General features: G+C 39.4%; 2 protein-coding genes across 4 annotated transcripts in view; one reads left to right on the forward strand and one right to left on the reverse strand.

The window, feature by feature from the left end:
- The window catches only part of fli1 (Fli-1 proto-oncogene, ETS transcription factor), a 34,914-nt gene extending 30,921 nt beyond the window's left edge, over nucleotides 1–3,993 (forward strand). For all 3 annotated transcript variants that reach the window (XM_069712604.1, XM_069712683.1, XM_069712763.1), the window contains 2 exons: nucleotides 62–109; nucleotides 690–3,993. In XM_069712604.1, coding sequence (XP_069568705.1) covers nucleotides 62–109; nucleotides 690–1,219 — 578 coding nt within the window. In that variant the 3' untranslated portion in view covers nucleotides 1,220–3,993. The remainder of the gene's footprint in view (nucleotides 1–61; nucleotides 110–689) is intronic.
- Nucleotides 3,994–7,123: 3,130 nt separating this feature from the next.
- Nucleotides 7,124–10,946, reverse strand: kcnj1a.1 (potassium inwardly rectifying channel subfamily J member 1a, tandem duplicate 1). Its single transcript, XM_069691231.1, has 2 exons — nucleotides 10,831–10,946; nucleotides 7,124–9,056 (listed from the first exon to the last, which is right to left on the reverse strand). Exon 2 carries the CDS (start codon nucleotides 9,036–9,038, stop codon nucleotides 7,920–7,922), a length of 1,119 nt encoding a protein of 372 aa, XP_069547332.1. The 5' UTR covers nucleotides 9,039–9,056; nucleotides 10,831–10,946; the 3' UTR covers nucleotides 7,124–7,919.
- Between the last annotated feature and the right edge of the window lie 4,123 nt (nucleotides 10,947–15,069).

Here is a 15,069-nt window from a genome sequence, read left to right on the forward strand (position 1 = left end):
ATTGTCATGTCACCACAGCAATCATTATGTAGACTAACAAAGCGCTCCTTTTTGTCCACAGATCCGTATCAGATTCTGGGCCCCACCAGTAGTCGCCTAGCCAACCCAGGTAAGATTCGCAGCATAGTCAGGTATCTGATTGTTCTAAGCTCCTTTTCCACTCCAGGTACAGGGTCTACTCTAGTTGATTCTATTTCCTTTTGGTACCAGCTACTTTTCTGAATTGCGTTTTCCACTGCAGATGGTACCCCCTCAATGCAACTTTGTTACTATAATGACACCACATAAAACTACCATGACATAATTTTCCATACGATACACACCCTCACTGACTGAAACGTCTGCACCTCCTTGATTAACCACGATGTGGTTTCACGGGTTGCCATTAATTGAATAGTCCAGTAAAATGAAAAATTCAGCTGCAATAGTATCTTGGCTATTCAATAGCGGCTGCTTTAAACAGGATGTCCCGTATCACAAATGCAGTGAGGGAGTGATTGCCAATCAGTGGTCTGCAATGTTTTCTGGCCACCGTTTAAAATTAGCTCAGGTTGCTTGGTACCAAAAAAAAACCAACAGAAAAGGCGAACGCTGTGAAGTCGAGCTGGTACCAGCAGTGGAAAAGGGGCTTCAGTTGGATGCGAAAGCATCTGTGCCTGATCAAGAACTGTATTTGTGTCAATTATCAGGTTCAGGTCAGATCCAACTGTGGCAGTTCCTCCTGGAGCTCCTGTCTGACAGCGCCAACGCAGGCTGCATCACTTGGGAGGGCACCAATGGCGAGTTTAAGATGACAGATCCGGATGAGGTGGCGCGGCGCTGGGGCGAGCGTAAGAGCAAGCCTAACATGAACTACGACAAGCTGAGCCGTGCACTGCGCTACTACTATGACAAAAACATCATGACCAAGGTGCACGGAAAACGCTATGCCTACAAGTTCGACTTCCATGGCATCGCTCAGGCACTGCAGCCGCACCCTACCGAGTCCTCTATGTATAAGTACCCCTCGGACCTAGCCTACGTGCCTTCCTACCATGCCCACCAGCAGAAGGTCAACTTTGTATCCCCACACCCTCCGTCCATGCCAGTCACTTCCTCCAATTTCTTTGGACCCACTGCTCAGTACTGGAGCTCACCCACTGCAGGCATCTACCCCAACCCAAATGTTCCCCGCCATCCTAACACTCATGTGCCATCCCACCTGGGCAGTTACTATTAAAACAACCCTTCATGACCATTCACCGCCCTTAAAAACCTCCTCTTGCCCAAAAAGGAAGACCATAATTGCTGATCTGCACTCCAAATGATGCCGACTGAATTGATAGAGGAATATTGTCCTCTGAATAAATTTTACCCCTGAATGAAGGACAATTAAATTGAAGGAGTTTTTTTGTATAATTCTATAAACAACTGGATTCTATGGTCCAAAATGGAATACTACTTACTTTTACAAGACTAGAAAACTTTTTTTTTTTTTTTTTTTTTTTTTATGTTTCATGGACGTGCGTCTGAGTTTCCTGTGCCTTTCTTTCCAGTTCTCTTGAAAGCTCCACCTACAAGCCAGTAGGTCTCCCTTCTAAAACCTTCCCAAACCAAAGCCTGAAGACAGCAGACAAACCCAAATCTGTCTGTCTCCTCGTCCCACTACAATACCAGACATGGGCCTATTACTTATGGGTCTCAATCTACACCCTTCGCAGTACATTATGTACATTGTGTTTTAAAGTATTTGCCTTTTCTGCTCGTCTAAAGAAATGTTGGGGTTTCTTATTCCCACCACAGCTAGCCTTGTCTTTCCTCTGTCTACTTCTCTGTTCATCTGCATCTTTTTATGTGTGTGTGGAGAGTCGTCTGGAATTCGCTGGACAAGAAAGAGCTCTCAACGAGATGGACTTTTCTCAGCACTGAATGAAATTTGGCAACTGGAATATGCCATTCAATATGCCATTTAAATTATCCTCCAAACTGGAAGGCTAGAGAAGAGTTTAATGCCGTAGAAGGAAGCGCTGTATGTTTTGCTGTCCTGGGTCAACTCAGTTGCTTAAAATGTTTTCTGTGTGTTTTGTGTGGAGTTCAAGGAGGGGCCGATGTGTACAGTTGACTCGATTGTGCTGGGGAAGCTAAGTCAAGATATAATTGCGGTAATTTTCAACAATAATTCAACCCAGGTCAGATGTTTTCAGTGGGCCACACACTTGGCTGTTAAATGTTTGCCATGTTGCTGCCTTTCAGCCATGCTGTTTCCAGATGTTTTGTTGCTCGACCATGTCAGTATTAATGTGAATGTCTTCTGGTTTGTGAAACACGCGTAAAAGGGATACCCTTTAGCAAAATCAAAATTTGTCAGATGTATTCATTTTGTAAAAAACATTTAACGAAGAAATTAATTCTTTCACACTTCGGCTCATGAATCAAACACATGAAAGTGCCTTTTTGCAGATGTGATTATGTAGATGTGCCGATATTATCTACTGTTGTCTAGTGGATGTTTTTTGTCTATCCAAAGTGCCTTGAGTGTTCATCCAGTTTTAAGATGTGCTATAATGAGAATCAAAGCCCTAACCCTGACAGAGTTAGTGCCGAGGTTTAACTGCTGATTCATACCATATCTTGTCTATTAATCAGAGATGAGACAGCACTACACCTTAAAATGCATACAATAGATTATCTTGCCAAAAATCTGACAACTTTTGATTTTGAAGTGCACTCTGACAATAATGGCTACCATGGTGTCTCTTTCTTCTTTGTATAGGCCAGTCAGGACCGTACAGGTCAGCACAGAGAAGTGACTTGGCAGTAAGTCATGTTAATAGACAGTCAAGTTGCATTTTTACCAGGGCTGGATCCTAGTTTGAGAGCAGCATGTGTGTTTGAATGTTAGTTTCTCACTGATCTTAAAGCCCAGCAAAATGCACATGAATCTCAAGTCAGGATTTCCTCATCAACATGTAACAGTATGTCAATACATATCCATCTTCAGGTGTTCAAAGCTGTTAATATCAAAAGTATTCTTTTCGAGTAACTGAAAATGGACACTTGAAAATAAATTACTTTGGACTAAGTAGTTTATCAGAGAACAAAACCAATAAAATATGACGAGATGAAACAAAGAAATCCTCAGATTCGCAAACGCTGTGCGTTTGTCAGACCTATTTTTTATTATTTTATAAGCATCAGTCAACTAGGCATTAAAGCAACTTACTGTATAAATTATGCAGAGTTATTTTCATATGTGACACAGTATAAAAAGTCAAGAGAATTAATACGAGTTGACCTCGGTCAAAAATGCAAGCCTTTTAAGTCCATTTCTGCTAAGTAGTTTGTTGAGCATTTTAAGCGTTTTTATATCTGTACATTTGGGCAATACATTTTAACATTTTAGTTTTCTTGTTATTGTTATTATTTCTGAAATTTGGTTGTAACATCCCAAGGGCCTTTCAGTGTTAAAGATATTTTCTTTGTATTCCTAAAACCACAAATGCCTGCTTGAATCATAATCCAATAGCCAGGGTTTCTTTTACTCTCTATGCAACATGTGGTAATGATGGATCGCTTCCATCCTCGATCACTTCATGCCAAATAGTCCTGGAATTGGTAGCTTTTCCTGTGCATTAAAGATTTTCAGGTATTTTATGCAAAATAATACCAACAGTATTAATATCCACAACCAGCTTCTCTTGAAGATTTATAGCTTTAAAAGAACAAATTAAAAGGGAACATATAATTTGTACCATAAAGAAATTATTCAAATGTACCCTTGAAAGTTCATGTTTCACAAGCATTATCAATTAAAAGGGATCTGTGCTACTTCATATATGCAATGTATTTTGGATATCAAATATATAAATATATATATATGTGTGTATAATTTTACAATTAACCAGTGTATTATTATTATTATTATTGTCATTCCTGCAATGTCTGAAGTAATACCTTTTGAAAAAGGGATTTTGTATAGGAAAATGTGACAAAATAAATGTTTTTACCTCTTGAGTAATCTCCCATTGCCTGTGGCTTCACCTGAATGTCAGGACAGCTGAAAACAAAGAACACAGAAACCAGATCTACATTAATATAGTAGAGCTATCCTGGTAGTGACTTACACATTTGCACAACACTTGTCTCTGTTGTGTCAAGTTTTAAAATTAATCAGCCTAAAGTTGGTGTCAACTCATTACACATTTTCAATGTATATTATTCCCACTTGTTTCTTTAGGGCAGCAGTATTGTGTTACATTTGTTTATTCCATAGAAAAATATTTAAGCCTCGTGATAAACAGCTTTCCTGCTCTTTCTGTGTCCACATCAGTTATGCATCAGACTACAATCACTTCTAACAATACTAACACGTAATATTTCTGTACTGACACTGAAGTGTGCCTTTTTTTTTTTTTTTAGAAACACGTGTTTCGCTCAGAGAAACCAACCCTGCATCATGTCAAAGCGTTTTATACACCCATCAGTCCCCTACAGGATACCATGTCACTGTCGTGTTTTGCCTCGCCATTGTGTGAAAAGTAAGAACGACATGGTTAGATTGAGAAAAAGATCATAATTTGGGTTCAAATGAGTAATTAAATAGCGTTTGTCATATGAGTTACTTAACCAACATTATGTAAGTTAAATATATTCCTCGAAGTTAATTACTTACGTTACTAAAAATAAATCCATGTTACCTTTTATTTTTACATGCACTCAAGCACCGGTCTCCCAAATTAAATTTCTGTCTTTTGTCACATGACCTCCTTCTTTAACCCTGGTCATACATGTGTATTTTTCACACCTAGGTGAGGCAAAACGTGACACTGACAAAGTATTCTCTAGTAGACTGACGAGTGTTTTTCACGCTTTGGCGTGACATGGGGCTGAAGATAAAATAGATGCTATTGTTTATAGGCAACTTTATTCTTATGATCCTCTTGTTATCTAATTGTAACAGAATTAATTTTCAGGCACTACCAAAATATTGTGTCTTATTAAAGAGAACTGAATTCCCTCAGTTACAAATGCAGTTTCATACAAAAGCTCCGCTCTAAATCCAACCTTCCTGAGGGTTGTAATGATCTGTTTTTGGTGAAGACTTGATTCAATATTCAGGTCATTTTAGAGGTTATAGTTCATGGTGCTGATGAAATGTAAGGCTTAATACTTGTGTCACACTTGTAGATGTTTCTGATTTGTTGTCCACCCTGTTCACCATGGACTAATGAGGTTAAACAGCTGGCTGTACCTGAAAAAACTAGCAACAGAGTTAAATGGGACGGTAAGGAAACTGGCTACTTTTTCTTGACGCCAGCTTTTTGCCATGAAGATCACAAGTTAGGTTTTGTCACTGAACAAAAAGAAATGAGAAACTGTGTTAACACCCTTTTAGCTTCTATCAGGCTTTCTAATCATCATATAAGGCCACAAGCTGTGAGCAAAGATCTTGTGCTTTTCCTTGTTTGTAGAGGCTGACACCTGTTTATACAGACTAAAGAAATAGCTGACCTTTGATATTTATTTATTAAGGTTAAGGAAATGCTGTGACCACCAAGATTTTTAAAACAATCACCACTGACCGCTCACATAAAGCCTTATATTATTTGATTATATATTTTTATATAGCCAACTGTATCTCCAGATAATTTCTCTACATACAAATGCAAGAATTTTGGATGGTCAAACCGTTGAAATGGAGGTGACTTCAGTAAGGTTCGGTAACTCATGTCATTTTGATAGATTTAGTGACCGTTATGTGTAAATAATTAAAAAAGGTCAGTGCTGACGGCATTGGTTTAAGACAACATACAACTACTGCTGTGTATACACCTATCTACTACCCCAACCCTCATCCTGACTGAATGTCACTGAAGCTGCACACGCGGATTTGTTTTATGTGCGCATCAGTCATGAGAAAAACACACCCTGTGCTTTAGAGCAGCAGGTGTAAAATCACTTTGGTTTGATACACGTGTCAGTTTGTAAGACTGCCCAGTGTTTAACCTTTGTGTCCTTTAATTCCCTTTCTGAATGCAGCTTAAAGAGTCAACAGTGAAACAGTTTAGCAGACGGTGTGCATGGTGCCGGTGTTAAAACTAAAGACTATAACAGTCATCAAAAAACTGTTGTTTTTTCTTGAATTTAAATGTCCTTGTGAAACAGGCATCATCTTTATATTATTTTAGTAATTTCACATATTTTTTTGATATTACTCATCATCATTTACTTAATCTTTACTTATTACTCTGTCACTTACTTACTCACTAGAGAAGCATCCCTGGGTACAGCCTCTTTGATAATGGTGCGTTGATGAGCAACTGGGAAGTGGGAAAGTTCTGGCATCCGAGTAGGAAAATACACCTGAACGCCTGTCAAACTGGGAATATGCCACTAGGAAAGTGAAAGGTTTGTGAAAGCTTTGAAGTAGATCTGATTGCACTTGACAATGCAGTGTTTGAGGTGAAAAGAACAAATGAACTTGCTCTGACTATAGACAAACACAGGTAGCCAAGCTTACCTAGTCTGCTCGCTGTGTTAAATGTTAAAAAGGGCAGTCCATTAAAACATGTAGAACTGTAGTGTGAAAATAACACTGCTCTCCTGAGCTCTATTTCTTCCCTGTGTTGGTTTATATGGATGATGTCGAGGTTGCTTGCCACTTTTCTGTATTTTCTGTACAGCGGAAATAGAGCACGTGTTCTGGGGGCTGCCGTGCTGGCGTTGAAATGAATGCTTTCAACGAGGGAGGGGGACGTTCCCTAATGGCAACTTTCCAACTTCTCGGCTGCCTGAACACACGGTGTGACTTCAAGCATATGTTGTGGGAGGTCCGCCTTCACGAAACCTGTTAAAGCTTCTCGCTGGCATACATGTGCCTTCATTTTTCCAAAGTGGAGAGTTCTGGTTTCACGTTCTGAGCCTGCTGGCAAAATAATGGGCTGTAAGCTCTCAGCTTTCATCTCCCAAACACTGCCACTCTGTTGTGTTTGGACCCCTGTTTGCTGTCACAACTTCACTTCGTTTACAGATGAAAAGCCACGATAGGGGTTGACACCTGTCATTATGCTGCTTTGACCTTTTAGATCACATTCTTTATATAAAACTTTTTCAGTCTGGTTAGGTAGAGAATAATAATTGGAGCTTTTTTTGAATACAAAAATATCCTTTATTTCAGTGTATTTCCCCCCTGAGATCAGATACAAAAAAAGACCTTAAAAACAAAATGGAGTTTCATACAAGAGCCAGTGCCGCATGCAGCCATATTTTAAGTGTTTCCTGAGAGCTTTGGTCTCACACAACGTCTTCACTCAAGAAGAAAAAACATAACATCACCCACTGTTTGAAAAGACTGGCCCCTCAGCCCAACCCCTTTGCCAGTGGCTCAGTAGCTGAATAGCAAAGCGTACTATAATGGTTCAAGTGCAAATATCTATCTGCGCACAACAGTCTAGAGTAGCCTGAATTATTGAACAACAACTTTTTCTCACCTATGACACAAGCAGGGCCCCCAACACTGGTTCTTCAAACAATTGTAAGATTCATACAAAGGATGATACATTCCATACTCTAAACCTGCCAGAGGTAAATTAAAAACACCCGTCTTCATCTGAAACAAGAGCATATTTGTATTTTCCTTGTTCGAGTCCATTGGGAAAACTTTCTGTTCTTGCATTGAAGCTGAAAACAGGTTTTTGGTCAGCAGACAAATGAAAGGTGTGGTTTTTACATACAAATGAGCATACAGAAGGCTTTCCCATCCGTCATCATCACAAAAGAATAACAAACGAGTGGGTTTCTTTGCTTCATATTTGCCCGTGTCTGCCAGTAGGTTACCCCACCTGCCTGCAGAACCTGTTTGTCCTTGTGGGGTTCATCAATGAGAAGTACAAACCTCTACCACTCTCTCCACTCTATTGCCAGTCAATGTCTCCACCATCTCATATCTTGGTGACAGTTGGAGGATCATTGATATCAATGACCTCAAAGCCCTGGTTGACATGTCCATCTCTGGCGTGGTGGTGATGACCCTTGATGTTGTGGAAACAGTAGGCGCAGTGTGCAGTGGCTACCGGCACCACTTTGGAGAAGTTGGAGAAATCTACTCTGTACTTGCCCTCTTTGCTTCGGGAGATGATGGGCAGGAAGTTGTAGCCCCACATAATCTCCTGAGGAATAAAGGAGGTTCTCACTTGGCAGGAGGAGCTTGTGGACTCTGCTGTGCCTTCGAGGAAGACGACCAGCTCGAACTCTTGCTTGTGGAGCGTGTCCACTGCCATCTCGAAGAAGGGACTGCTTTTGTCGATGATGTGGAAAAGCGTAAGAGGACAAATGAAGAAGAGGTTGTCCTTCCCAGCGTCCACCATGAAGTCAATGTTCACCTGATCCATGATGATCGTCTCCCCATCTGGTGTGTTCGTCGTTCTCAACAGCTTGCCGTAGATCTGGCTTCCAATCATGAGGGTCTTGCGTAGGTTGGCCACTCTGATTGACAGGCAAAGAGAGCCTTTTTTGGGACTGATGACAGCCATGTTGCTAAATGTGATGGTTTTAGCCCGCTTTTTAGGTAAGGAGATTTTGGACAGGATGACTCCACACATGAAGCAGTTGATAATTGCTCCGAGGAGGGACTGAATGACGAGAAGGGCCACAGCACCAGGGCATGTAGGGGTGAGCGCTCGGCCTCCATATCCAATAGTGGTCTGGGTTTCGAGGGAGTAGAGGAACGCAGTGGTGAGTCCTACAACATTGTCAACACAGACATCGTGATCTATGGTGTTTTGCCACGTCAGATCTCCGTTACTGCGGGCAATCCAGTACCACAGGAGGCCAAAGATGAACCAGCTGAGGGTGAAGGAGGCGATGAAAAAGAAAAGGACAAAACGCCACCGGATCTCCACGAAGGTGGTCCAGAAGTCGGCCAGGAAGGCAAAGTGTTTGCTGTACTTGATGTTTCCATATTCAATGTTACAGCGGCCATCTTTGGTCACTAGTCTGGTCTTGCAAGTTTTTCTATCTGCCATGCAGTCCTGGATGCGTTTATTCAAGGCTCCAAACATTTTCTTCAAACCACAGACCTACAAGACAATGAGATTGGAAAATATAGATATAGTGTATTTACACACAATAATGCATATTAAGTAAAAGAAAAAGAAAATATTAAGCAGTTGATAAAGCATAAAGTCACTGATAAAGTCCTTACGTTGATGACAAAATACATGTAAAACTACTGATAAAACATAACCTGCTCATTACTGGTAATGGTTGAATGGGGCCACACCACACTTTTGAATTATCTTTAAATAAATGTATAAGTCCACTTTAAAATCACCAAAAATGGACATGAAAAAAGATGGATCTATTTATTGAGCTGATGACAAATGTAATGTACTGAATATGTGACAATATATAATAGGGCAAAATAATCGGAGGCTGAAGTGAAAGCTGTTCAATGATTGAATTTTTGTGCCAAATTAGTACCAAAACAAAATGAAGACACATTTCATATTTCCAGTGAGGACTGTCCTCCTTCTGCATACACTAAGTATCTAAGTATCCCTGTTTACGTGTTTCAAATGCTTTACTCCTCTCCTCATGGGAGCATTGCTGAGTCTCACTGTGGACTGCTTATACACACTCTCACATGTTCCAAGCTTCTCTGTCCCACTGCAATTTTAATCATCACTGAAAGGGTATAATCCTGGATGGATGCAGCACAGCAATAAAGACCTGAAGTTAATGAGAAACAAAAGTTTCCACCGAATCGTCACATATAAGTGCTCCAAATAAACCAAATAATTTGGGAATTCTGGTCCCGTGCAAGTGTCTTAACACAAGGATCATCTTTGTTTGTTGGTTCTCAGTGCAGCTCAAACTAAACATGGCATTAAAATAATTTGAATGAGCCCGGCCAGAAGGGCAGCTGCTCACAGCCATTACAATCTCCGACTTTATTCTCCTCAGTCTGGTACTTGATTAATGGTAACTGGCAGTATTGGCTGTACAGAGGTTTCCAAATAAGTGTGGCCTCTGTTCTTGCCAAGTCACGCAAACGACCATTTGGATCATTTGCGTGCTTGTTAGTGAGTGTGAAGTAGCTACATAACGATCACTGCAGTGACTTTATGTTGTTGTTTGCAGTTCTCAAAGCTCAAATCGGGTTATTCTGCCAGAGAAATGTGATAATCACACTGTGTTGCTTGTTTGCAAGCTTTAATCCCTGAAAAGCTGAACCTAGTGGTTCCACACGGCAGGTTTTAATGATGCAATGACACATGATAAGTTACTTTAAATTACTGTTTTGCATGAGAAAAAACAACAACTTTATGAATGGAAATGACAAATGGGAAGAGACTCTTTACTGCCATAGCACAGAGTCCAAACACTTTCACCTCAACAACAATCATATTTAAAATCACAGTTTAAATGTAATGAATTAGGCAATCAAAGTAATAATAGTATGTGTAAATTGCACAGACCTTTTGAATGTGCCTGTATTGGGCCTCCTCACTGACTTAAGTGGAGCTATTATTGCTGTCATTAAAATGTTACAGACAAACTACACTGGTTCTGATTACAGCAGTGTTTCTGTCCTTGGTGGTTTTAGATTTACCTTGGACACTTTGGAGTTCCCTGTCTTCTTATTAAAAATGAACTCAGAATTTGAAATACGTATCTTGGTTGTTTATGGCTGACCCTCTTGATCTAACATTATAATCTGTTACAGCAGAAAAAAATAGTCACGTAAATGGTGAAGTAAAAATGTTCTGTTGTCTTAGCTGTTGTAATGAAGTACAGAAGAAAACTAAGAATTTCTAAATAATAGTGGATGTTTCTTTAGTTCAAACTCACCCAAGCGAAAACTGTTTGTGGCACATCTAAAGGTTGATGAATGGCAATCTTCTCTTCTCCGTCTCCGTCTCTCTCTTTGTTGTTCACAACTGATCTAGTTGTTCAGTTTAGGTGTGTCCCCCTCTTTTGCCTGTTGACCAGCACCTGTGGCCATTTATACTGTCCTGTCTCTGTGTGCTGGAATCAGCCAGGTGATGTTTACGCCTACAGATGCATGAAGCACCTCTCCGCCCCAAAAGACACACACACACACACACACACACACACACACACACACACACACACACACACACACACACACACACACACACACACACACACACACACACACACACACACACACACACCCTTCCTGGGCTCTAATAAGATGTGTTTACCTCAGATGCCAGGAAACCAAAGGCTAAGCTGCCCTCTATCCCGTCACACTCTCAGGCTACTATTGTTTAAGTCTTTTGTCAAAGTTGCTCAGTTACTCGTTTCTTGTTTGAATTGCAGCTTCTGCACAGTCGCATTCACTTTCAACTGGATGTTGACACTGTAAATGTGAAGCCTCTATGTGTCCTAATCTGTACATGGTTGTGCGAATCTCGGAGATGAGCAAATCGTGCGGCATTATTTACTGTAGACATATGTACACGCACACAGTCTTATTGACACTGTTTGGGGGAAATCGTTTTCTTTCTTTTTTTCCAAAAGTTGCGGTCAACTGGTCAGCATGTTATAATAATATTGTTGGCCCTGCATACTGTATGTCATCATGATAAACAAATAAATAAATTAATAAAGTAAATAAAAAAAATTCCCCTCGGGGATTAATAAAGTAAATACCTACCTAAATATATGAATCACATGTTTCTAAGCATGCATTCCTCTACTGATTCAAAACTTCTCAACATTAAAATGTTTCACACATCACGACTCTTTTCTTTACTTTACAACCAAGTGCAGCACAACAAAAAACATTTTCCTCTGTTCATCACAACTACAGAGCTGTGTTGAGATGAAATATGGCAACATATAGAACATAAATAGGTGACAGAAGAAGACTAGAGGCCATAAAGATTAAAAAAAAAAAAAAATAAAAATAAAAAAATGCTCTAGATCCAAACAGATAGCTCTCAGGGGGTCAGTTAAGAACCACATCGTTTCATGAGCCAAAGAAAAGCTGTGAATTGTTATGGGTGTCATTTTTCAACTCTATTGTTCCCAATAAAGGTGATAGAAAATGCTGCAGTATTACCTTACATGCTGCAGAATGCGTATTCTATTGTGAGCCACAGTACATTACTGTTGACACACAACGGGATTAGGCTTACTTCAGTTATTTCTAAATTTACACTCCTGTAAAGGAACTGTATGCATTTAAACAATGTTTTCAAGAGGTGATTTTCCCTTTTGTTTAAACAACCCCTTTGTTGAAATACATTAATTTCAGATAAAAGGCCGATGGATAGTGACCAGACCGCATAGCTTTGATGTTTGTGGAGCTGGTTTAGTGACTTAAGAGGCTACATCTGATTGTTAGCAATGCAATCTTGGACAATTACTGCAACTGAATAGTGATGAAAAAAAATGGCAAAATATAAGTCTGTCACATAGAGTGACATGTTCTCACACTTAAAAAAATGTGTCAACTGGCCTCACCATTGAAAGCCTTCAAGTTCTTTAAATCACATTACAGACTGTGATTTTAGTATATTGTTTTACTATAATGTGCAAAATTTATTCTTATTCAAAATACTCAAAAATAATGTGGTGCATACATTATGTTGCCATTAATATAAATATTGCAGTCTATTTTGTATAGTCTCAAAAAGTGTATACTCTACCTACAGTATATAGTCATAAGGTACAGTACAGAACACTTTTGTATATATTTTGTGTTTTATTATCTACATTTAATATCATGGAAGTAAAAAAAAAAAAGAAAAAAAAAGTAATCAAACATAAATGCAAACAATTTAGATGAAACAATAAACTTGCACATGCAGTTATTTATTTGTAATTAGTATAGAATAAGCACAATTTCAAAATAATAGATGTAATTGTATATGTAGGAGGACATTGTACATTGTTGCAATAGCATCAGTATGCACACAAATTTGAGGTAGTGCAAACAAAATAGTTCAAAATATGTAAACAACAACAACAACATGTACAACTTTTTTTTATGCAAACTTGATTGGTAGAAAACTGCTATCTCATGTCTGTATTGATTTAAAATAAATGTTTGAGGGCTCAACACTTAATGGTAGCTTCAGCTTGCAGCCATTAAAGCAACGGTTAGCAGTATCTCTCAATCAAAATGAGGGCAAAGAGATTGGCAGCAGTCAATCCCACATACGGTGAGAGGTACCTGACAAACATACAATAACAGATCAAAAAGGAGGTGCGGCTCTATACTTCTTTTTCATTGAATACAATGCTAACATGTCTTGATCTATAAAATAATCCTGTTACTATGATGAAAGTCATGACCACTGACATTTGATCACTTTTTAAGTTAATATAGCGAACCTGTTTAGCCGACAGTTTTCCTTCCGCAGATACAGAGCGACATTAACAAATGCTCAATATTTAGTCTCCTTTTGGATCTGGGATTGGGTTTGGTTTCCAACAACTAGATTATGTGCTCAGAGGCAATATATACCACATAAGAGTTGTAAGGCCAAACGTGAAGGTGCAATAATCTAAAAGACACTAAAACAATAAAACTATAGAGCTGAGAGGGGCTGCAGATAATTCTCGGGTGATAATTCTCTTTCACGACAAGTGACCCAGTTTACAAATAAATACACACATATACATAGTCATGTGATACATTGCTATAAAATGTTGATGTTCTCCAGAGTCACATGGTCTTCTATTATAGTGACTAAGATTTCTCAAAACATAACAAGAGTAACCGCCTTCCGGTCGTGTGACTCCTCCAAACAGTCAAGCTATTTTTGACATGTTTGTCTCAACTCATGATAGCATGCAGGGAAGACTTTAAAGGAATCCTTGTGTTCACATTCTTGACCCAAAACGTTGATTCTAATAGAAAACAAAGTTGTAGCCATGACAGTAGACAGTGCTTCATTGATAGATGGTAAAACAAAGAAGCGACAACTTCTAAAACACGGATGCTCCACACATATTCAACCTGACACCAAAGAAAATCTCTGCAATCGCCACAGTTTGTCTCAAAGTGGGCACCAAAGATTAGTGTCATCAATTCAGTATCAGACCAAATGTGAAATATGGTCACAATCTCACTTTTGTTCCTGAGTCATGGCAGCACGTTCACAAGACTGGGACGTACATGTGGTAACGGTGCCCTTTGACTTCCAAAATCTAACTGGTCCCTCCTTAAGTCGAAGTGAAGATTTGTGCCAAATTTGAATAGCTTGACAGGCGTTCTTTAAATATCTCGTTCAACGAAAATATAATGCCTCATGCCACTGCTCCAGGTGCCAAGGAATAACAAAAAATATAAAAAGAACTTTTGCATTAAATCTACAATGCCATGATAAGCTGTTGTTACCAGGTCAGTGGAAAAGGCAGAATCGAGTCAGCTTTGTGGATTTGTGTAGATTTTCAGTTCCCCGCCATTCCCATTGCTCCCATTTTTTTTTTTTTTTTTTAAAGACAGTTCAATTGCAACAGAGAAGATCCATTGCACAAATAATTAATTATGAAAATAGCTGCGTGTACTCGACTACAACTTTTTAATTAATTCAGATGTGAAAAGAAATAAATACTTTTTTCTGTCTTTTTCTTTTCTGATTTGAGATTCAGACGTGCTTCAGCAACACTCAAATAGTTTTAGCATTCACTGCATGGCTTCATATTCTATAATCTGTGTGTGTGCGTGCGTGCGTGCGTGCGTGTGTGTGTGTGTCTGTGAGCAGAAAGGGGGATGAGGAGGCCATATGCTGATGGCAGCCATTTTGCTGGGTCATCATGTCGCTAAGCATTCATATTCCATATCCATCACTCTCGGAGTAAAAATGGCAAAGTGCTAAATGCCAAGCTTAGCAATCCCGAGCAGAGCAATGTGCTTGTGAAGCATTTGTCTCTTGTGATAATACTAACGAAGGCCACAAAGCCTTTCTGGGAAGATGTCTGTGCACTACGCTGACTTTGTATCAGCATGCATTTGTCCAAGTGCATCTTGTTTGAGATGTCAGAGATGTGGGAGATGTGGCGGGAGGGAGGGGAGGGGACGCAAGCTGTTGTGCTGATATGAGAATCAGT

The sequence above is a fragment of the Brachyistius frenatus genome, unplaced genomic scaffold, assembly GCF_029030835.1.
Source record: "Brachyistius frenatus isolate BFR_SWC_R1_liver_20210118 unplaced genomic scaffold, ASM2903083v1 Contig_1, whole genome shotgun sequence".
Classification (NCBI taxonomy): domain Eukaryota; kingdom Metazoa; phylum Chordata; class Actinopteri; family Embiotocidae; genus Brachyistius; species Brachyistius frenatus.

What these genes read in the sequence shown, in the direction of transcription:
- kcnj1a.1 (XM_069691231.1), bottom strand. Translation starts at nt 9,038, where the DNA reads ATGTTTGGAGCCTTGAATAAACGCATCCAGGACTGCATGGCAGATAGA.